Here is a 23,038-nt window from a genome sequence, read left to right as displayed (position 1 = left end):
CACTAACTGCCCTGAATCTACAAGTTTTAGTTTAGCTTGAGCAGAGAGAGCTTTGGTTTGTGAGTATTTAAGAAGGACTCCTTCCTCTCTCCCTAACGACAATGCACATCTTGAAGGGGAGTTCAAAGAGGTAGAGGAAGTCAGGACTACAGTGCTAACTTTAAATTAAGGAAAGGTTTTCTGTTGGAGTCATACAAGGTGATAGCCCTGTAGAGCAGCGTGGGTATTTCTGAAACAAAGAGAAGCACAAAGCAGATGCTATTTTGAAGGAGGTGTGTGTGTTGATTTATTTGCAATTACTTTATTTTCAATTTCCTTAATTAATTAAGGAAGAAACAGTTTGGTTTTTTTTTTTTGGTTTTTTTTTTGGGTTTTTTTTTTTTTTTTTTTTTTTTTGTTTTTTCATGCTTAGGAAATGTCCTGGGGTTTTAAAATTTGGTTCTTTGAGTACTGATTTATTTTTTTCCAGTTACATAAAAGAACGTTTTACTAAATATAAACAAAGTCTTTTGCTCTCCAAGACTTATATCCTCCCCTTTGCTAGGAAATCTGTTGGAAGGAGAAGATGTGAAGATTAAAGTGTCAAGAAGAAATTTAGACAGTTAAGAGGCCACTGTAGTAATCTAATCTGGTATAAATGCAGCATAAATTTTCTCATATCAGTGGAAAAAACATGTCTACCTTTGCTCTGACACACTTGTTTTAATTGCAAGAGTTGATTTCAAATGGGAAGACGCATTTCTTTGACTGTATGTAGTTAAATTCATCAGAGCTACTATTGATCAGAGTGAATTAAGGATAAACCAAAGGTCATGGTGTTTAGAGGAAACTTGGTGCTCAGTTAAAGGATTTGTTTCTGATAAACTATTCTTGGACTGGTATGAATGGAAAAATTAATGTAGAAATTACTTCTTACTGCATATTGGATTCCATGGAAGTTATGCTAGACCATATTTTGGTTTTCTAAAAGAATGTGAGTCCTTCACTGCCCTTTTTACTGCAGACCAGTCCATCAGCTCCAGTGGACATGGCAAGGAATGGCATGTAGAAATGCTGATAAATTTCATACAATTTATGTTACTGTACTGAGCAGAAATCAGAGAAATATTTTGCTGCAAGTAGGAGCCCCGGCTCAAAACTGTGCTATTTTCTGGTCACAATGATTTCTGCAAACTTCAACCTGCCACTCTAAAGCCTGGCAGCTATCCTGGAGAAAGGATTTGTACCTCAATCAAAATCAAAACAAAACCCCACCTGCCTGAAACCTGAATTAGTTCAAGTTCAGTTACACTGTCAGAACAAGGACTGGGTTTCTTAAAAGCATTTGGCAATAAGAACAGCTTCTGTCTCCCCGCATCCCCCTTGGTGGGAAGGGATGCATTCTTCCCTTTCTCCCTCAAAGAACTGCATTTACTGCCAACCAATTTGGGTCTCCTTCATTTTCTCCCTCTTAAAAAGAGTCCCACTTCCCACTTGCAGTTCGGGAGAGACCGGGAGAGGGACCGCGGGCGAGCCATCGCTCGGCGCAGCCCTCCCGCAGCCAGGCCGGGCCGTGTCCTCGCCCCCGCCCAAACCGCTCCGGCGGGGCTCGCGCAGCCGAGCCTGGGAGCGTGCTGGGGTTCCAAGCCAGTACTTTAGACATCTGTTTCTACCACCTGCTCATTAACAGAAGGTGGATTCTTTCTTCCCAGCAGCAGAAAGATAACTCATCGCGCCTTTCTGCTAGGTACAGCTGTGCTCTTACCTGGTAGCCAGAATCATTACAGGTCATGTAACATTTGCCACAGTTGATGCACATTTCCTCGTCAATCAGAGCCACGACTTGCTCTGTGTTGCGGAGCTCACCATATGTTCCAATATACTGCAGTGCTTTTCCAATTACATCCTAGGGGAAAAAAAAAAAAAGTTATCAACTCATTTCGAAGATACCTAAGCAGTTTCTAAAGCTGCGCAGGAGTACTCTCTGGTACTTGAATGACTTGGCCATGCATTGTGATGACGTTTATGATTCTTCTTATAAATTTCTGAGTCAATGACCTTCATAACTCCTGTAAAAGACGAAGAATGCTCCAAACAGTCACGTTTTGATTGTAGGCAGCACTAGAAGTATGTATTTGTATATAAATACGTTCTACCGATAGCTTACACATTTAGTCCTTGATTTTAAATGTGCTATTGTTTTGCCATTACTGTGTGAAACTTGAAGGAACAAAATGGAGCACAAAACAGGAGAAACATGCTACAGAAAATCAGATCATCCGTGGTCATTTCTCATTAGCACAGATTTACGAACTCACAGCAAGAAAAGAAAAGGGCATGATCAAATAAACTGACAGAGAGAACAATAACTGCTTTCTCGCTTTAGTAAAATGCACACATGATCATCAGTTTATTGCAAATATTGTACAGAAGTAAGCTGTGGGTCTAATCCTGCGAGTCTTCTGTTAACTTCCCAGAGAGGAATTTGTGGCATCAACCTTACACAACTGTGCTGCAGAAGTAAAGGTGTATGGCAGGACAGCGTATGGGTACGTACCGCAGAGGGAAAACATGCCCTCTGAAAGCAGCTGTTGAGGACCTACCTGATACGAACCATTTTCCACACTATAATAAGGGAAACAGCACAGTTCCGTGGCAGTTCAGCTTCACTGAGTCAGTGGTAGAGATGGGGCAAGTCCCAGGTCCTCTGGACTGCAGCTATCCCTCAGTTAAATTAGTTTAACTTGTGGAAGTATAGCACAGATGATGAACATGACTGCATTTTAAAAGATTCACTCTGTGGCACGTGTTGGTTGCCTGGATACTTTGTAAGTTTATCAAGCAGGCTTCTACAACAGTTCCATGTTGCAAAACAAGCTCGATTTTATATGCAAGATTCTACATTGTTAAGATAAAGTTGGGCTCAGTAAATAAAGGTTATGTGATGCAACAATACATTTTACTTTTGCTTTAAAAAGGGGTATAACTGTTAAGTATTAGAGAAGTCCCACTGAGTGACAGGAAAGCAGAACTGGCTTCAAAGTCATTCTACTGTAATACACCAAGAAGTCATTATTATTTTGATTATGGAATTTGATCCAAGTCAATTGAAAAATGCTCAAGATCAAGCCAAATATGAGGTATTCAAAGTATTTATCTTTGGCCTTGCATTACCAAGAAACATGATACAGATTTATTTTTGTATTCTGTTTCTCAATATTTTTTGATGAAGCAATACATACCTTATTCCTATCATTCAAAAAAATTATTCTGAAATGATTAGAAACCATCTTAATTGTGTAATAGCATGCTATATTTAACCTGTATAATTTAGAATTACATACAATGCTCTATATATTGTACTGAATTCTCATTGCAGAAGAACTGGATTACAGTAACTTAAATTTTCATTGCATATCTTATTTCGGGCAGCCTTACTTTCAAACAAATTAAGCATCCTTAATTATTCCTATGCCACATCAGAGCAATAGGGTAACATGTCTCTATCAATGTTGGCTCTAAAGGGAAGCTCTGCTACATGAATTAAATGCATAAATGGGTCCAACCTTGTCTTTCTGAGTCTGCTGAGAAGTTGCAAGAACAGCTCTACTTCCTGAATGAATGACTCCTGTTCATCTGCGAAGTTTTAACTTTGAGGCCTACCTGGTCTTCAGCACTTAAATTACAACAGCATCTTTATGCAACGAGACAAATTTATTTTTTTGATGGATGCAGTGGTAGGATCTATCAACTTGCTCTTAATGACTTTTGAGGTAGGAAATTCAACCATATCCTAAGCCCAGGAAGAAGGACAGGAAAATTGTACTGTTTTCTTGTTCCAAAAACACTCAAATGTTTTCTCTCTGCCAAACCCCTAAGTTGCTGACATGTGAAACACCTTGGTTGCATTCATTCAATGCTAAAAGCCTTCCAGTTCTCAGCAACATGTAGAGAACATTAATGCTCTTCCAGCATAAAAATTGCTAAAGCAGCATGAGTGTGGACAGATGACTGTAAGTGAGCAAGTTATCACAGCTTAATGAATTAGTATTCATCAATAGAGCTGTGCAAGCTGAAAATGTGCATGGTCCAAATTCACTGTAAATTTGAAGTTAAATCTGCTTAAACCACTGTAAAATGTCAATTAACTACTATGAAAGTGTTTCAGCTAATAGTTTTTACTTTGGTATTGCAAAGGACTAGACTTGAACATACAGCCCTTTACTGTGCCACCACTGATGAGCTACAGTAGCTAACTCAATCAAATGTGATCTCTTAGGAACTGCTCACACTCCTGTATTTTCATTTCTTGTCTTATTTGAAAAGTTCATGGATTTACTAAGAACTGCTCGGTTTTCAGTCTTCTGCATCAGTTGAAAAACTGTAGTTGTAGAATTCAGCTCCAGCTTGTTTCAAGTCTCATGTAGGCTTGTCTGTACCATATCTGCTACAGGTTTCAAAATACATATGTTTTTGTGTGATCTACTGCCCCCAGCAATACTAAGTATCCTATATGCCTCCCTTTTGTGTATGTAGCCCCCAAACATTTCACTGTATGTCACAAATGCATGTCATCTGCAAGTACTGCTCTGTGTACTGAAGAATTTGAAGGAACAATGTAAAACCTGTACAACATACAATGAAGTAGGTTTCTGCTGCCTGCTCATGTCGTAAAAGTATCAACAGAGAAGATTGCTGATAGTGAAGGGTTTTTTAATCTAACAAAAGCAGAGGTTTAAACAGCATAGGTAATTAACAATTTTCTCGGGGTGGTTCTGGATTCACATTTGTATTCTTTAAATATTGCTTGAATGTTAACAAAACCCACACAGCTCAAGCAGGTTTCAGAGATGGGGTACTCAAATGATCATGGGATGGAGGGCCTTGCTTATGAGAGAAGACAAAAAGAGCCTAACATGATGTTTAGCCTAGGAAGATGAAGGCAGAGCAGGAATATGATGTCTCTTTATATATACATCAGAGAGGGAGAAGAGCTATTTAAGTTAAACGACAATGTTGGCACAAGAACATATTATTATAAGCCAGCCATGAAGAAATTTAAAGCTGGAAATTAGAAAAGGCTTTTTAAATGGGAAAGGACTAAGGTGGCTAATGGTCTTCCAGAGAAGCAGCTTGGGGACAGGAGTGAGACAGTCCAAGATTTAGGACAGCATTAGATAGCTCAGGAAATGGTAGCCTAGAAGAACATGATCAAAATAGATTTTTCCATCTACAAACTTACAAAGGGAATAACAAAACCAATGCATATGGCATGGTGATTTCTGAATTTGTAACCAAGCCTCACTACCCATAGCTCACAAAATACACTTTTGGGGACTAAGATTCCCAAATAGGGAGGATGATGGCATTTTAGAGGCCTAAAAGTGATTTCAATGATTTACTGCTCATTTACACTCCTGGGTGTTGTGTCTTTTAATCACTTCTTTCTCTCAAGCAAAAAAACTGTATCTTTATTCATTTGCAAAGTTTCAAGACTTTATTAACTAAAAAAGCAACGGTACTTAAAAGATGTTTTGCAGGTGCACTCTTTTACAGCATCTCAAGCTATCTCAGAGCTTCTTGTTTCCATCAAATCATGAATGTTTGGAACAAAATAAATAGTGCAGAAAGAAATAATCAGCTTTCACTGTTCAAAGTGCAGTTTCACTCCAAAAAGCAACTGTCTAAAATGGCACTATGGGATTCCACACTTGGTATATCTCAATGGCCTCCGGATCAAATTCGCACTGTTTACAGTATAATGTTTGTTTTGCCAACTGCCAGACCTGCAAACAGAAGCCAGGTTCTGAAAGTCAAGCTGTGTTCTTTCTGGCTTATGCATTACCAGCAGCAATAAAAAGAAAAAAAAAAAAAAAAAAAAGGCTGGAAGTTAAATTTTGTCCTAAGTTACACCTTTGCAATCTCAGGGAACTAAAGTGCTCCTTTTGATTACTGCTGTGCTGTCCCACTCGTCTCAACAAAACTGTACTGAACAAACTGGGAGAGGAATTTAGTCTAGCAACTGGAACTGGCAGGGAATTCAGTTGCTATGGAGAGAATCAGAGCAGAATCCATTAGTTTTATGTTACTAATGAGTACAGAAAAAAAATAATTTTGTCACTAAGCTAGGCAGATGTGGTTTTGAGTATACACAAGAAACAGATCTGTTCAGTAGGACATTATTTTAACAGTGCTATTTTTATTACTATAGCTGCATTTTTAATGGTGATTTCATGGTGATTAGCTTTTCATTAGCCATCATATTAGTGAACCAATATTTGTAAATACAATTCACAGTTCAGGTATGGCTCCTTGTAGACTTGCTGTATCCATCATCATGCAGACCACACTGTAAAAGACCACAGTCTGCTCTAGAGATGATAAACATCACAGGTCTCTCATTAATTCATTAGAAAGCCATACACAATGCAGGTACTGCATCTCATATAGCAAGTTCAAAGGGAACACACATGCTTGCCTTCTTATTGCACTTTTTGACTTATCATAGAACACTCTGCACGTCACACCATGTTCAGGAGAAAGGTTCACTGACCGGGAACTTTGTGCACTTAAAGCTGAGAGCAACAGCAGGTAAGGAAGGCAGGGTAACCTTTAGATTAGCAGAAGTAAAGGTCTGCCTGTTGTGAATGTGTTTGTCCTAAGGACGGGTCTCGACCTCAGTCTTCAAGTCTCTGGGGGATCACTGACCATGATACAAATGCTGCAGTTGATTCATCACCAAGTAATACAAAAAACTCCTAACAAAGCATCTGACATTCATATAGCAAAGTTGTGCACTTGATCCCAAGTATTCTATCTGTTCATTATTATTTATGGGTTATTTGTGCAGTTCTCACGATTCAACAGGTTGTGAAAGAACAAGGGGCTGTGCAGAAGTGCCCTCACTAGTATACAGAGAAAGAACATAAAGGGGATGAAACATTGAACAGAAAGTAAATGACTCTGTACCAGTGTTTATCTCCATTAGGGAGATACCTGCCTTCCATCTGTTCTTTTTCAGTAATAAAGGTGAGGTGCTGTCAGAGAAAGAGATGAAAAGAAGAAATCTAAAAAAAAAAATATGGGTTAAAGAAGAAAAAGTCACCAGAATTTGAGGGTACATGACCAAGGTCAATTTACAGTAAAGTGGCTAACAAAAATATACAATCTTATTAAAACTAACTTTACAGTGAAAGATTACAGATGCTTTGTCAATAGTTAAAAAGGTTACTAAATGTGCTCTGGGATTTAGGGACTTCTAAGCCTTGCTTCAGTAAAGCAAGTAAAACGGTTGCAGTACTAGCTAAAAAGGGACTTACAAATTAATTCAAATTAACTTTTACTACATAATTCAATATGGCTTCTGTAATAAAAATTATGCCTCATGAATCTATCACAATTCTTTATGAAGACTGTGAGGTAATAAATACAGAAAAACCCAACTGATAAATTTTATATTTCAGTAGGTCTCTGACACAGGCCTTTGACACAACAGAGTTCTGAAAATAAGTAGCCATGAAGTGGGCAAGCTATCTAAACAAAGAAAGAGCTAGAATACAATGATCAATGTTCAGAAAAGGCAAAATATGAACAAAGTGTCTCAATTTTCTGGTTTAGATGTGAATGTCCTTAGTAACATGCTTTAACTTGATCAGCCCTGAAATGGTCAGGCAGTTGGCCTAGGTGATGACTGTAGGTCCCTTTCAAATTAATATTTTCTATTTCTATTTCTAATTCTAAATCTATTCTATTCCAGAACAGAATTACTTGAGGCAGTCCTTCTACAGTCAGAGCTGGGAGGGAAAGAGGAGGTTTGGACTCTAGGATTTGTCCCCATATCTAGGAAAGACTAACTTAAATTTGCTTAAACTGTCACATGTAATGAGAATATTCTCTAAGGTAATGTGCTAAAGAAGGGATCATTACGGGCTACTGCAGGGGAGATTACTTCTGTGATTCATGTTGGAGCTAATACTTGGGAGAAGCAGACTTAGAGTCCCATAAGTTATAGGAGACACATGCATAGTTCCACCTGAAATATGCAGCAGCTCCACATTTGTGATGAAGATTACAGCATGGTCTTTTCCAAGCAGGCAAGCACAAGCTAAAACTACTCATGTTGAACCACACATACCAACAGGTAGAACAACACATCATGCCCTAGCTAAGCTGACAAACAGAACTATGCCAGAGTGTTTAAACTACCAAACAGGGCAATCTCCACAGCAAGACTTGTGGTCTAAAAAGGGAAGAAAAAATCAAGCTGATAAATGGTGACCAAGTATTACAGCATAGGCCCTGAAAAACAAAAAACTGAATTATTAGGAAAAAAACCCCACAGGAATGTATAAGGAAAGAAATTAAAGTAATAAGGAGGTAACCTGAGGTAGCCAAATACGTGTGTGGGTGCTGTACAAAAATGCAACTGAAAAGATCCAGGGCACATCTCCACATATGACAGAAGTCCCAATATTACAGGCAAGTGAGAAAAGAAGAAAAAACTCTGCTGAATATCAAAGTATGCAGTTTCAATTAATACTGAAAAATAAAGAAAATAAAGAGAAAAGCCATGGGAAAAGCCATCCAAAAATTAAATTAGATTTTGGATAGTCACAGAGGGTTTTTAAATCCATAAAAAAAGGCATTTTGGCAGCATGTGGAATTAAAACAAATGTTGGAATTTACATATCACCAACCCAACAGCCGATTAGACAGATGAGGGAGTTCTGGGCAGGCATCAGGAAATTTGCAGCAAGCCTCCAAAACCACAGTTGGCCAAAGTGGGGGTCATAGCTCTTTCAAGGACAGCTATCTCTCCGGTCTGATCAGCTTTCAAGCATATGTCTTCACTGCTCCACAGAACTCAAGTTAGGCTGGGACTAGCTATAAGAGCTGACCATTCCCATCCCCTGATATCATAGTCTGAACTAACAGAACGTATTCTCTCCTCTGTCTAGAGCGTCAACCAAGACAGAACTGCTTGGAGATGGTCTGGGATTTCTAATTCTAAATGTGAATATTTCTTGGACAGTTACAAATAAGTCACTCAAATCTGAGCTCCTCTGCCTCTCTCCGTGGAGAATTCCTGATCAGGGAATGGTATCAGATAAGTCACATTTCTTCATTAAGCCTCACTCAGCTTCTTTAATGAATAATCTGAATCTTTCTGGCAGATTTTCTCCACAATCTAATAATAGATGGATCCATTTATAATAAACTTTATTAAAACCTCCCTTTTGTAGTGACAAGTTCCCTACTTGAAGCAAAACCCAGGTATTTTCCTATTTCTTAGTGAGCATCTCTCATTGCTGTTTTTCTCATTACGTTTAAGACATTCCCTTCTAAAGATATGGTCAGACTGAAAGACTGTCAAGAATTAGCTTTGGTGGTTCTGACCTTCTAATTGCTTCAGTCCTTTTCAGTCTCATTTAAATTAAGGTGTGAGAAAGATGCTGACCTCGTTTCTCTGGAAGAGAAGCTCCTCACAGACACCACAAGAAAGTATTCAATGTCTTTATAAACAGAAGTTTTTGGTTTAAGGAATTAATTTTCCTCTTCTCTGCAGTAGGGTCTGTTTTCTTCTTTTTAATCTATCTCCTACTGCTTGGTTCTTTTTTGCATTTGTACTTGGAGTTAGGCTTGATAAATTATTGACCTCAACTTTTTATTTACGTTTTTTTCAAGTCTTTATGTCTGTTTTTCCCTCTTGCTAAACTTTTTCCTTCATTCAGTTTATTTGTTTTTGGATGGTATCATTTTTTTTTGTTTTCTGCTGTTTTCAGAAGCAAGCTATCTCATTGAAAATGCAGTTATTGGCTGTTGATTCTTCTTTCCCTTTCCCCCTACATCAATACTCCCTGCAAAGAGAACAGAACCACAAAACCTCTGAGGTCAAGTAGGCTTTGAAAATGTTCACCATAGTGGGGGAAAAAAAAAAAAAAAAGAGTAGGTTGCTGTTCTTTGGAACTTTTTGTATACATAAAGTAGAGAACCTCAGCACAAGAGGAGGGGAGCAATTTTCAACAGTGTGACATAAACCAAAATAAGCAGTCCAAAAAACTGAGAGGTCTACAGAAGTGGCAAACTATTTAACTTAAACAGAAAGATGACTCAAAATTTCTGCTTGGCTGGTTTTGCAGTTCTACCAGTTATGCTGGAATATTGCATGTGTTAGTAAACTGCAAAATTCCCTTGGGGATTATGTGTTATTTTAAACCACATACTGTATTTTATGTTTGGCCTTATTTTTGGAAGAATTCTTACAGGTCTGTACATACAGTGGAAGTTACCTATCTGTAGATACCTAATATTCTCATACATATGAGGAAGACAGTCAACAAACTTAACAAACACAATTTTCACACAGCTTTATAAAAAGGCCTACATGATTAAAAAAAAAATACATTTTTTTTTCTGTTTCTTTTTCCTATTCAGGCATGAAGTTTAAACAAGGTCTAAAGTGAACACCTAGAATAATTAGCTTCTGCTGTTTTATTTTATCGACATTTATTGTCTACCTAAATGAAGGGAAAAGCTCCAATGTATGGATTATGTGGTAGATGAGGTCACAGGTTTTATTTTCACCTTGACATTTACTCATTGTAGACAGTGGATCAGCTACTTAGATAAACATTCTCCAGCTTTAAAAGTTCAGTCTGAAAACTGATGACACAGGTTTCATATGTACTGAACACCAACCTTTTCCATTGATTCTACATGAGAGATGGAGTTATTTAGTACATCGCAAGTAATCAAAAGGTATCATGCAAAACTGAGCTTATACTGTAGCATTCAAACTGAAAGAAATTGTTAACAGTTCTACTTCATTCTTCAAGGTGTTACCCATATCTTGTTCTACAATTACCATTCCATTGTCTGAATATCTTCATTTTGAAAAATGACATTAGGGAAATATCTATACATGTACATCACAAATCATTTCCCATCGATTTTGTTTAAAAGCTAGAAAGTCTGCATAAATAGTTGTCTTTGATGCCTTCTAACAAGCTTAAAAGCAGTAATAACCAACTCAAACTGCTAGAAATGACTGTGCATGTCAAGTGCCTGATGATGGCTGATCATTTCTTATGCATAAGCATGTATTTTTGTACCTTGATTGCTGGAATGGGCTTCTTCGGAGTGAAATGCTTTTTCTTGGGAAGCACAGCAGCTATGCTCTGTTCCTTCAGTTTAATCTTGTTCTCAGCTATTATCTTTTTGCGTTGTTCCAGGTAAGGTCCAAAATTGGGTAGTTTCTGAAACAAAAATCAGGAAACATGATTATGCTTTATGAGCGGGTGGAGCAAAAAGGTGAGTCTGATCCCAAGGGAGAGGTCCTTGCTGAGTCCTTGCTGAGTGTAACTTGCTTCTTATTCAGCAAGTTGAAATTGAAATCAGTGAGACTGTACCAGTGTAAGAAGTGAATAAAAAATCAAATAGGAACTTCAGGATATGACTTGAAAATATATATTGAATATTAAAATATTATTATACCACAGCAGAAAAATAGCTGAATTGCAGGTCAGCATCCAATAGTCTTATTTTTCCCCACTGCATACTTGCTTATATATAAAATGTACCATTTTAAATAATTCAAATATGTAACTTTATTTCTGTAGCATGTGAAGACATATCATAAAATTATCAGTTTACTTAGAAGAGTTCCATCAGTGTTTAAGATTATTTGTATGGATATCTGAATATATCAATACATGTTTTTAAAGCTTACCACCATGTATTTTGCATTCTGATAACAGAAGGCTGTCTTGACCTGTCAAAGTAAGGCTAACAAACATCAAATGAACTGAAACATATTCTAATCTGATTTACCTCTGTCCCACTTGCAGTCTTTTCTGCAACATTTAATCCTTGAACCCAATTAAGCAAACTCTAGAGGAAGATTTCACTAAATTGCAAAACTCATGTCTCACCCAAGAACATGAAAGTGATGGTTCAGATTTCATAAACACCCATCTTACTGAAAGAAAAAGTCCCTTTGCTTACCTAACAGAGATGTGGACAACTGTAGTGTGTCACAATCATGCATTTAGGTGAAAGAAGAATGGTAGAAAAGATGGCTTTTTGCTTGATGCCAAAGACTGTGCCCTTCCTCCCCTGAAACTAGTTCCTTATTCTGCAAAAGTATTTTATCCACCTAACTAAACCCCGTTCAGAAGTGTCTGCAGTACTGCAGAAACTAGCAGGTACTAACAGGGGATACATAGCCCCAGCAGTTGCTAGCATTAATTCACGCTAATAATACAACCTCAAAGAGCATATCGAACAAGATACAGTACTGCTGTGGTTATCAATTTTTTAAGAGGGAATTTCAATGTGAATTTCAAAACCAGAATTATTTAAAAATTTAGAAATTATTATTTTTTAAAATGAAGTAAATCCAGAAGAGGTTACCCTGCTCTTCTGCTAATCCTTAGGAGAAAAAAATCCTCAATGAGCTCTGTCAGTCATATATCCAACCTTGGGACCTCAGGCTTCTTGTTATGAAAAATAAAAGCTTTTTTGGCTGCTAGGTTTTTGGTACTCTGAGCATATAGCCAGAGTGAGGTCCTGGAAATACTTCAATTTCTAAGATTTAACTTGCAGCCTCATGGTGCTCTCCGGAGGAGGGGTCCTCCTGCAGGCTGGCACTGAGTCATACTCTGGGACAAAGCCTCAGTCTAGGCAAACGCAAGACCAGAACTGTGGGGCATGTTGCAGACCCCATCTGTCCCAAATCTAGATGTAGCCTGAGTTTGCCCACCAGCAAAGGACTCTTATTTCGTCTGGTCAATGGAAACTGTTACCAAATGTCATATTCAAGGGCTTCCTTACAGACATCAAACAAATTTTCCTTTCTGTGCAGTTACCATACATGATCTTGGAAAGAGAAGATTTTAGGATATCTTAAAATAGGTCTTTAAATATTACTGCAAACAGCAGTAAGGTAGTGGCCTTACATACCAAAGTCAAATAAGACAGCAAAACCAGAATTATTTTAAACAGGAAAATGACTAGAAGGAAGAGTTTGTCTAATCTCAATCTAATCAATAGGCTCTAAAGCACACACATAAAGACTCAATTCTTTATATGATTTCTAGAAAGCCTAAGACTTTTCGCAAAAGTCTAAAAAATATAAATTTTGATAAAAAGTCTTCTTGTACGTCTGCTAGGCTGCATCAATTAGAAATACATTTTGGCCACGAATAAGTAGTAGCTGTGTCACTGAGAAACTATTTTGTCTCCATAATTTATGTGCTGATGACAACAACTTTGGGCTTGAGAGGGCAGGAGACCTGATGACAAAGCGTTTTTGGACTCTTTCCTGTCTGGCCAGGAATTGAATTGCTGACTTTCAGAGTGGGTAGCAAAGATAATTTTGCTGAGGTTTTAACTGAAGTAGTAGAGAGAGGAGACAGTTGTTCGCGGCTCAACTGACTGAAGATCATCTTTGGGAAGAATAGTCAAATCTTTGAAGAATAAAGCCTTTACTTTTCTATTGTCTTAATGTATGCCCAGTCTCCTAATTTCTACAGACAGAAATACTGAGTATATTAAAATGAAATAGATGATCTAAGGAGAAGTGTTGAAAAAGAATTATTTTTGTGTATAGGTGAAGATAAAATTATAAAGGCAATTAATTAATTTTAGTTAATTAAGTTTAGTTAATTTTAATTAATTAAGTTGTGAGGTGGAGGTATTCAGATTTTTACATCTAACATAACTGCTAGCTGGAATGTACAGAGTACATTTTGAAAAGTGTGCAATGCCATCAGTACCATAATCTACATATTTTATAATGACATGCATGCAGCTAAATTAAACTATATAAACTGTATCTTTTAAAAATAAATGAAATTATGATTCATCTAGAAAACTAACATCCAACCTTAGTCTTTGCTGTACATTGCTGGTTTTCCATCAATAAACTGATTAAATTAAATTTAACATAATTAAAGAAACACCTAGGTCTTAGTCCAGGTTTGGGCATACACAATGGGCTTGCACTGATTTAACAGAAGGTGACTGTGTGCCCATACAAATGTTCTAGTTATTTTGTGTTTAGAGTCTAGTATTTCACAAGCAGCCAGGCCAAATTTCATCAAACAACACTGAAAACCAGCAATCTTTTCTATGACAATAAATAATACATGAAAATGTAGCCTCAGGAGCTAGGAAGGATGTATTGATGGTTCCCCTTCTGAGTAATGCACAGATATAGGGAACGCTGATGAGACTGCTTATTGTTCGGAGCTGTGGTTTCAAACATTTTGGAGTCAAAGGCCGTATGAAATGGCAAACAATATTTTAATGAAGTGAGTTACTGGATATAGCAAAAGTGGAAACATGTTGAAAGAACTGCTGAAGAGATGGATATCTAAGAGTTTAAAATTAAATCACCTATAATCATTCTAGGGAATACCTTCCTAAGAACATGGGGGATTTAACAGCACAGTTCCCATTGAAGGCACAGGCACAGAGTTTAACTCTGCCTTTGAAATCTTTCTACAATATGTTGCTGTTTGTTTTTTTTTGTTTTGTTTTGTTTGTTTGTTGTTTTTTTTTTGTTTTTTTTTTGTTTTTTTTTTTTTTTTAATTCCAGATATTCCAATGTCACTGAACTCTTCATACACTGGTATCTTTGTCATAACAACATCTGCCTAGAAAAAAACAATTAATATGAATATGTGGATCATAGCCAGTGCTTAGAAGATTGCAACAAGCAGAGTAATTAGATAATTCTTGTCTACTTATATATCTGTATCAGTGATGTCTATAGCTGCATTATTTGCATCCATCTGTCTCTATATAGCCATAATTCAATGTGTTTCTATTGGAGTGATAACATCAAGAATGGAGCCAAAATAAATATATTAAGTGGTATTTCATTGTTTATAATTGCATTATCACAAAATGGGAAGATTGAAATACTTGCTGGCGTATTTTACAGAAAGAAAGGAAAAATCCAATCCCCTCCACCCCCCACACCAAGACTTCCAAAAGCTGACTTTTAACTGATGAACTGTATAAATCTCCAGCAACATTGTGATTTTTGTTTCAGTAGTTTCTCCAGGGATTCATCATTGATGAATTTGTTCTCACCAGAAAAGCTAAATCCTACTCATTTAAAGATAACAGTATCTTCCACTAAAACTGTCTCTATCCAGATATAAAAAAGCATTACCCTGCCAATAGAGAACTGACAACATAATGAATCAACAATGAAACCTTAAGCTGGGAGAGCTTTAAGGTGAATAAGTCTGTTTTGATTATAATTTATTCATGGATCAATCCAAAGGTAATTGAGCATATTATGAACTAAAAAAGGTGCTTGTTTTCTAATGGTAAAAAGTAGAGACAATCCTCCACTTCAGACTGTTGCAATTTTTACGGGCACACCAGCAAGTAGCCGAACTGGTGGAACAGGCTAGTGAATGGATCAGAGCAATATGCGTCAGATGACCCAGACCTCATTTCTAACTTTGAAACTGATCTGCTCCTTATTCTGGGAAAGTCCATGTACGTCTCCATGATGTAGTCATGGGTTGCTTATTTGGGAGCTGTGTCCTACTAAGGGGCTGGATGCTATCTGCTGTTAGAAGACACTGATTTCAGCTGGCACAGTGTGTTGCATTTTCATGGCAAGGTTTTGGTAGTGGGGAGGCTACAGAAGTGGCTTCTGTGAGAAGCTGTTAGAAGCTTCCCCCGTGTCCAACAGAGCCAGTGCCAGCCAGCTCCAAGAGGGACCCGCTGCTGGCCCAGGCTGAGCCCATCCATGGTGGCGGTAGTGTCTCTGGGATAATATATTTAAGAAGATAGTAAAAAACCCTGCGCAATGACAGCCAAAGAGAGGAGTGAGAATATGTGAGAGAAACAACTCTGCAGACACCAAGGTCAGTAAAGAAGGAGGGGGAGGAGGTGCTCCAGGCGCTAGAGCAGAGATTCCCCTGCAGCCCATGGTGAAGACCATGGTGAGGCAGGCTGCTCCCTGCAGCCCGTGGAGGTCCACGGTGGAGCAGATCTCCACCTGCAACCTGTGGGGGACCCCACACCAGAGCAGGCGGATGCACCTGAAGAAGGCTGTGACCCCCTGGGAAGCCCATGCTGGAGCAGGCTCCTGGCAGGATCTCGGACCCAAGGAGAGAGGAGCCCACGCCGGAGCAGGTTTGCTGGCAGGAACTGTGATCCCACAGGGGACCCACGCTGGAGCAGTCTGTTCCTGAAGGACTGCACCCCGTGGAAGGGACCTATGCTGGAGCAGTTCATGAAGAACTGCAGCCCGTGGGAAGGACTAATATTGGAGAAGTTCATGGAGGACTGACTCCTATGGGAGGGCCCCCCACTGGAGCAGGGGAAGAGTGTGAGGAGTCCTGCCCCTGAGGAGAAAGGAGTGGCAGAAACAAAGTGTGACAGACTGACCAGAACCCCCATTCCTTGTCCCCCCTGTGCTGCTCAGGGGGAGGAGGTAGAAAAATCAGGAGTGAAGTTGAGCCCAGGAAGAAGGGAGGGGTGGGGGGAAGGTATTTTAAGATTTAGTTTTTATTTCTCATTATCCTACTCTGATTTTGGTTGGTAATAAAGTTAAACTAATTTCCCCAAGTCATCTGTTTTGCCCATGATGGTAATTGCTGAGTGTTTTCCCTGTCCTTAACTCGACCTGTGAGCCTTTTGTTGTATTTTCTCTCCATGTCCATCTAAGGAGGGGGAGCGACAGAGTGGTTTTGGTGGGCACCTGGCATCCAGTCAAGGTTAACCCACCACACACAGCTAGGTATCATCATAAGCATCAAAAAGAACACTGGAAAATAATAGTCTTCATAAAAATGATTTTCAGAGAGCAATGGTCACAAGGTAAATGAAGAAGTTACACAAAGAATTCTAGGGATCGCTAGATCATGGAATTCTGGGGTAGCAGTATCATCTAGCTATGAGGCAATATGTTTCAAAAATACTGTTTCCCTCGTGAAGAATTTCCCATATTGAATGTAATGGCATTATGCAATTTCTTTTATACGTGAGAGTTGCTTCCAGGCTGAAGTATGAAGATGCATATGCATTAATTCTCTAAATTCCTCTTGTGCACTTTCAACATGTAAACAATTTTAAGTGACACAGTGATGTCCCTCATGGATCTGGAAATGGAACCAAAGCCAAATTATCTTATTTCACATACTTTAAATTTTTCAAGTGTAGATGTTTCTGATTGCACATAGCAAAACTAGATGAGAACAAGAATGAAGACTGAAAAATGTCTGCCAAACTGAACTGATGAAAGAGTTCAAATTGCTCTATTGAAATATTTTATACTAGTTGTAGTAGATGCACCAAAGGCCCACATACTCTGTAGCTATGGAAATGGATGGATAATTGTCACACCAAAACCTTGCCATGTAGTTGCAAAAACTTGTGTGTTCTAAAACACTAGTGTGTTTTAGAAATCAAACAAGAGGTGGCTCTTAGTATTCCTTCTCTGTGTTGTGTTTTTCTGAATAGATCTTTCTCTGAAATCACTTAACCAACTGCTTTCCCTCAAAGACGGAGAGAAAAAAGGAGGAGAAAAATACAAATTCTCTACATGATCAGAAAGGACAAAGGTGGTCAACTACCTTCACAGAATCACCAAGTGGTTGAGATGGGAAGGGACACTTTGAGACCATCCAGTCCAGCCCCCTGCTCAGAACAGGGTCAGCTACAGCAGGTTTCAACAGTTTGTCTACAAGGATGCTATGGGAGACAGTGTCAAAAGATTCGCTAAAGATAACATCTACTGCTGTTCTCTCATCTACCAGGCTAGTCACTTCACTGTAGTAGGTTATCAGGTTGGTTAAATGTGGTTTTCCCTTCATAAATTGATGCTGACTACTCTCTTCCTATGAAGAACAGTTGATCTGTAGTTGGTTTAGCTATCCTCCCCAAATACCACTGTCTTCTGTAAACATGCGGAAAAGCTGAGCTTCATCCCTTTGCTGCCATGGCAGGACTACATCTGGGAAGGTTTCTCATTGGCTTCAGAGAACTGGGGAGACAAACAGCTGGGCGGGTAAAAGCTAAGAGTGTAACAGCTAGGGAGGCTGCACAGCCAAGTGACTACCTCAGACACAGTTAAAGCTATGAAGATTGCAGACAAGAATGAATAGATTTTAAGAGGGTAATAGGTGAAGCAGGACCCCTGAAAGTGGGAGCGTGGTACAGAAAAGCAATCAGATAAGGGAAACATTAACATTTAAGCAAGGTAGACAGCTGCCCTCACCCAGGAGCTACAAGAATTTAAATCAGGTTTGCATGGGTCATTTTATATGCCCTCAGCACAAAGGTTTTAGTAATGTTTGACCCCCATTTGTTCATGTGGAAAATTTCTATATTTGATGTATAAAGTTTTCCAGAGAAAGCAGTTTCAATTTTAATGATTTTTTCCATTTTTTTTTTTTCTGTATCCTTCAGGTTTATTTTTTTCTAAAGTCTAATGTGCTCAAAATGGCTGCACATATCTACAATCCTTATTACATGCTGGATGTACCTGTGGCCTTCACCATACTTTACACTGTGCAACAGTTCCCATTCTGTGGTCTGCTTCCACCCTCTTGTAACTTTACAACAACAACAACAACAAAAGATTATTAAAGTTTCCTGAAGTGGTATCTGCTTTCTTTCTTGTTCTGGGAGAGTACAATGAAACATGACTGCAACATTTCCAGAGAGGAAGAAAACACAAAGTCCCAGTACCGAAGAACAGCAACAGTAACAACAATAAAATCTTGTCACAATGACATGGTAGCTTGTGCTTCTTCTGGGAAAAAAAGCCCAACCCAACAATAAAGCCAAAAGCTGAACTCTGTTCCTCTGAAGGTGGCAAATAACACACGTATTCATATTCATAGATGTATGGAGAGAGTATTTTGTACAAGCTTTCTCCACTAATAGGGTAAACTGCTTAACTAATGAAAACTAACTATGTATGGCAAAGGCGAAACTGAAACTGCTTATTCTTTCAGACATTCTTACACTTTCAGACATTCAAAGCTAAATTATCTTAAATAGCAGCTCTTCTCTGTGTCAGCTGGGCAATGCTAACGTATGGGCCATTCCCACACACTGCATGGGAAGGGCCCATGGCATGAAGGAGTTATCTGGATGGCAGTAGGGGTCATCAGGGAATCCTGCGGGTCTTCCCTGCGGCATGTGGGCAGGTGATGTGCCATGGAGAGGACAGGGTACTTCACTCTATCAGTTTCCATCTGACAGTGAGCTTCTTGGGCCAACACCAGTTGTTACAGCCCCCAGAGCTGCTCTAGTTACATCAGCAAGAAGCCGCAGAGAATGTGTGCCTCATAATAAAGGAATCACGCATTCTCATGGCTCTGTTTCTTAGAGCTGAGACACTACTGGCATCACTGCCTTTAATGATGTGGAAATGCCTTCAAAATAAAGGACAGGACACAACAATTCTTCAGGAAAAAAAAAAAATCTGTCTTCCATTCTTTCTTCCGTGCCCCCCCCGAACTTTTATTTACTTCGTAAACAGCACTGTTTCAATACTCTGTAATTACTGCACATACAGCTGTTCCTGTAACCTCTGCTCCCCACACTGCATGTGTATATACCATCGCATTTAGTTACTCAACTATTTTGCCCACTCTTTAGACCATGATTATTTAAAGCGGGTGAACTAACCCCCAACCCTGCAGTAATTCTGAGACTAAATGAAACATTAATGTGTGTTCTAGGAAAACATATTGCTGTGACCTCACCATGAGACATATAGTACCATGCTTGAGCATGTAGATAAAGCCATTATTTTAAATAACAATTATTTATTCTTTCATCATTTTTCTAACACTTCTAAAATTTTCTCTACTAGCTCAAAATCACAAATTATTCTTCATGTTCTATCTCAAATGTTTGGGTTTTAGCAGCTTATATATACCAAATGAAGGAAACGATTTTAAGATTATAGGCTTACTATAGTGCAGCAAAAACTTACATTCTACAAATGTACTGAAGTCATGAAATATTCATCAATAAAACAAAAAGGAGTTAATATTTGAAGCAAGCTTAGACATTTACAATCAAAAGCCAGGATGACATAGATGATAAAGAAAATGTTACCTTCTGGGGTGAAGAAAAGAAGATACTGATACACATTACTGTGCTACTTCATGAACATCTGGCAGTCTGTCACTTAATAGACAACAACATCTTCTCTAAACAGAAGAGACTTGAATTCATCAGGGATTCCTGTAGTACAGTATGTGCTTAACTTAAGTACCTGCTTTCTGTGATTTCCATAGATTACCATATTCATGCACTGTAGAGTGAAAGCATTCTTCTCACTCTCTAACCAGAACATGCAAAAGAAATTAAAACATTGGCAGGCACTTTGTCTCCAGTTTGTTGGACATGTGAAGAAAGGACTTTCCACCCATTTATGCAGATGAAATTCTGTCAGCTAAGCAGCAGCGTAACAGAGATGTCAGCAGAATGGATATTAACAAATATCTGACAGGCAAGCAAATATAACTGTATTCAGATGCATTTAGGGAATCAGTATCAGTTGATCCTTAGTATTGGAAAAAAGCTTGTGCAAACAAGATTTTGTACTTTTACTGGTATAGAATTAAAAATACATCAGTTCAATATTCACATTTTCATGTGTATCTATATACCATAGGGTATATATATCCATATGTTCAGCTTAGGTGCTCATCATAACAATACTGTAAATTACCTGATCATATGAAAAAATGCCATTGCTGGATACTTTTACCCACCTTCTCCTCCAAGCTGGCTGGTAACTGAGTTATTCAGAACAACCCTAAAATCATCTGATCCTTCGGATTTAATCATCATCATCTGGGGGTACATGTACTGAAGAGATTGAACCCTAGCAGTATCTAATGACTGTCTGTTTTCTAGGTTCTTTCAAAGTAGTTTCAGAGGTGCTAGCTAGACTATTAAAAGGGAAAAATAAATCTTTTCTTACAACTTTGACAAAAGATGGATATCCTTGCTGCCATGGCTACATTAGTGGTTACCAACCGACCTGTCAATCATAGGTGCTGCTGACCCAGCAAGGTGAGCAGAGCTGTATTAAGCTGAATTTGCTAATTCCACTTGTGCTAAATGAGCTGGGTCAGGTACCAGGAGCAGCCTAGCCCTGTTTCTAGAACTGTGAAGCCCCATGAAGCTGCATTTAAACTGCCTACATGACCCACATGAACCTGTTCAAAAGCTCCTTGAGCAACCTGACAGTACTACGCAGCCCGAGGGCAGATTACACCCTGTGGGCAGGATGAGGTGAAATGCATGCTATCTACATCCTCCTTAGCTCTCCCACACTCCCTTCCAGCATCTCCCTGGTGGAAATACAGCTCTAGACACCCCGCAGTACTTAGACATAGAAGGTCTATGTATGCACCATGGCCATATGAAAAAATATACAATCTAATCAGTCATGCCCATCAAACTCATGCTCTCAGGGGAATGGGAGACTAGGTGGACAGGGCAACCAGCAACCACCTCTTCTAGACTGTGAAAGAAACCAAGGTTTTGACAGCTACTCTCTGACGCTTTGAGTACGTTCAGTAAAATAACCACTGTTGCCATTGTGTGTAAAGAAAAGTGCATTTTCACCGTTGCTATATGTATTTTAGCTGCAAATTTACCCATCAAATACTTTTTGCTAACAGTTAAACCTTGCACAAGTGGTAGGAGCATACACTTTTTCCATCTGCTGGAACCTTTGCAAATTTTTGGTTTTGTTTTGATTTTTGCTTATCCTGCCTTTTTGTTTTGATGGGGCTTTTTGCATGGAAGCTCCAGATTTATTACTGACTTGCCTAAACTGTAAACAGCGTATAATTTCAATATATCTAGAAATAAACTCCACTTTCCCCTGGTAGATTACACATCACATAACTATACATATATTATTGCACTAGCAGATTACTTAAAAGCAAACCACTGCTAATAATTCCTAAGCAAACCTTCTTCCACTTCAGATTCATTGTAATCCATCTCTTATGGCAGATGAACTACAGTACTTATCCTCCTTCCACACAGACTACAATGCTTTCTCTCATTCATCTCTCACACAGAGTAATCCTTCCATCTCTACTTCACACAATCCTAATTTAAATGTAAAGTATTCAGTGCAGACAAATGAGCTCTAGTCAACTCTCACAGTTATGACCAAGGAGCCTACCACTGCCTTTTAGAGTTTTCAAACTCAATAATACAGTGATTTTTATCATCACCTCAATAATCTAAACTCATTAAATTTCATGCTAAGAGTCATAATACAAATAGTTCTGGCATTAATAGTAAGTGCTTCCACCCCTAGATAGTCAAAACTTCCACTTCAGTTGGTGAGAGGTAGGATGAGAAAATGCTGAATGCTCTCCTATGAAGAGTTGGGGTATTCTGGTTTGATTAAGGCCTTCCTACAGTTTTGAAAATGTGACAAATCACCATATAACATATGACATTAAAAAAATTATGAGATTATAGCCAGATGGCTGAATTGGAATGGTCCACTGAAAGAAAGTGATGATGTAGAATTTTGATCATTTGAAATTATAAAAACTTTTAAACAGATCTGAAAAGAAATAAGTAATTGCTAAACTATTTAAAATTAATATTACATCAAACTTATGAATAAAATATCATTAGTGCATTACAAACCTGATACCTTCATTAAACTGATATAAATGCTTCCTATATCATCATCAAGCAGTGAGGAGATGTCAGTGTGTAGGTAACAAAGTAATAGATGTTATATAAAAACCTTATGTAGACAAACAGAAAAGTGCTCATTAGAATCAACCTTCCAAGTCCCCCAAAGTGCCTCTCTTGCATATTTATCTGTCTTTATAACAGCTAAAGTATAATATCTAAAGCATCATTATATTCTGAAAATTACATTGGTCATATATTCTAAAATGCTAATTCGATTAGATTTTAACTCAAGTCAATCAGAGAAAGATTTTGATTTTTAAAAATCTAATGTGCAAATCATTAGAAATACAGATCACGGGCATACATCACTGTGTTTTTAAAAACTATC

At 38.3% G+C, this 23,038-nt stretch overlaps 1 protein-coding gene across 5 annotated transcripts in view; it reads right to left on the bottom strand.

Annotated features, from left to right (window-relative positions):
• DPYD (dihydropyrimidine dehydrogenase) overlaps positions 1 to 23,038 on the bottom strand; it is a 360,191-nt gene that overhangs the window by 2,461 nt on the left and 334,692 nt on the right. For 4 of the 5 annotated variants that reach the window (XM_042805516.1, XM_042805526.1, XM_033000424.2 and 1 more), the window contains 2 exons: positions 11,091 to 11,234; positions 1,745 to 1,885 (listed from right to left, as the gene is read on the bottom strand). In XM_042805516.1, coding sequence (XP_042661450.1) covers positions 1,745 to 1,885; positions 11,091 to 11,234 — 285 coding nt within the window. Of the gene's footprint in view, positions 1 to 1,744; positions 1,886 to 11,090; positions 11,235 to 20,110; positions 20,212 to 23,038 lie in introns of those variants that run through there. The other variant, XM_042805542.1, reaches the window with a different exon arrangement.

Source organism: Tyto alba, unplaced genomic scaffold, assembly GCF_018691265.1.
Source record: "Tyto alba isolate M040663 unplaced genomic scaffold, T.alba_DEE_v4.0 Super-Scaffold_1000006, whole genome shotgun sequence".
Classification (NCBI taxonomy): Eukaryota; Metazoa; Chordata; class Aves; order Strigiformes; family Tytonidae; genus Tyto; species Tyto alba.
This window is presented reverse-complemented; position numbering and strand designations above follow the sequence as displayed.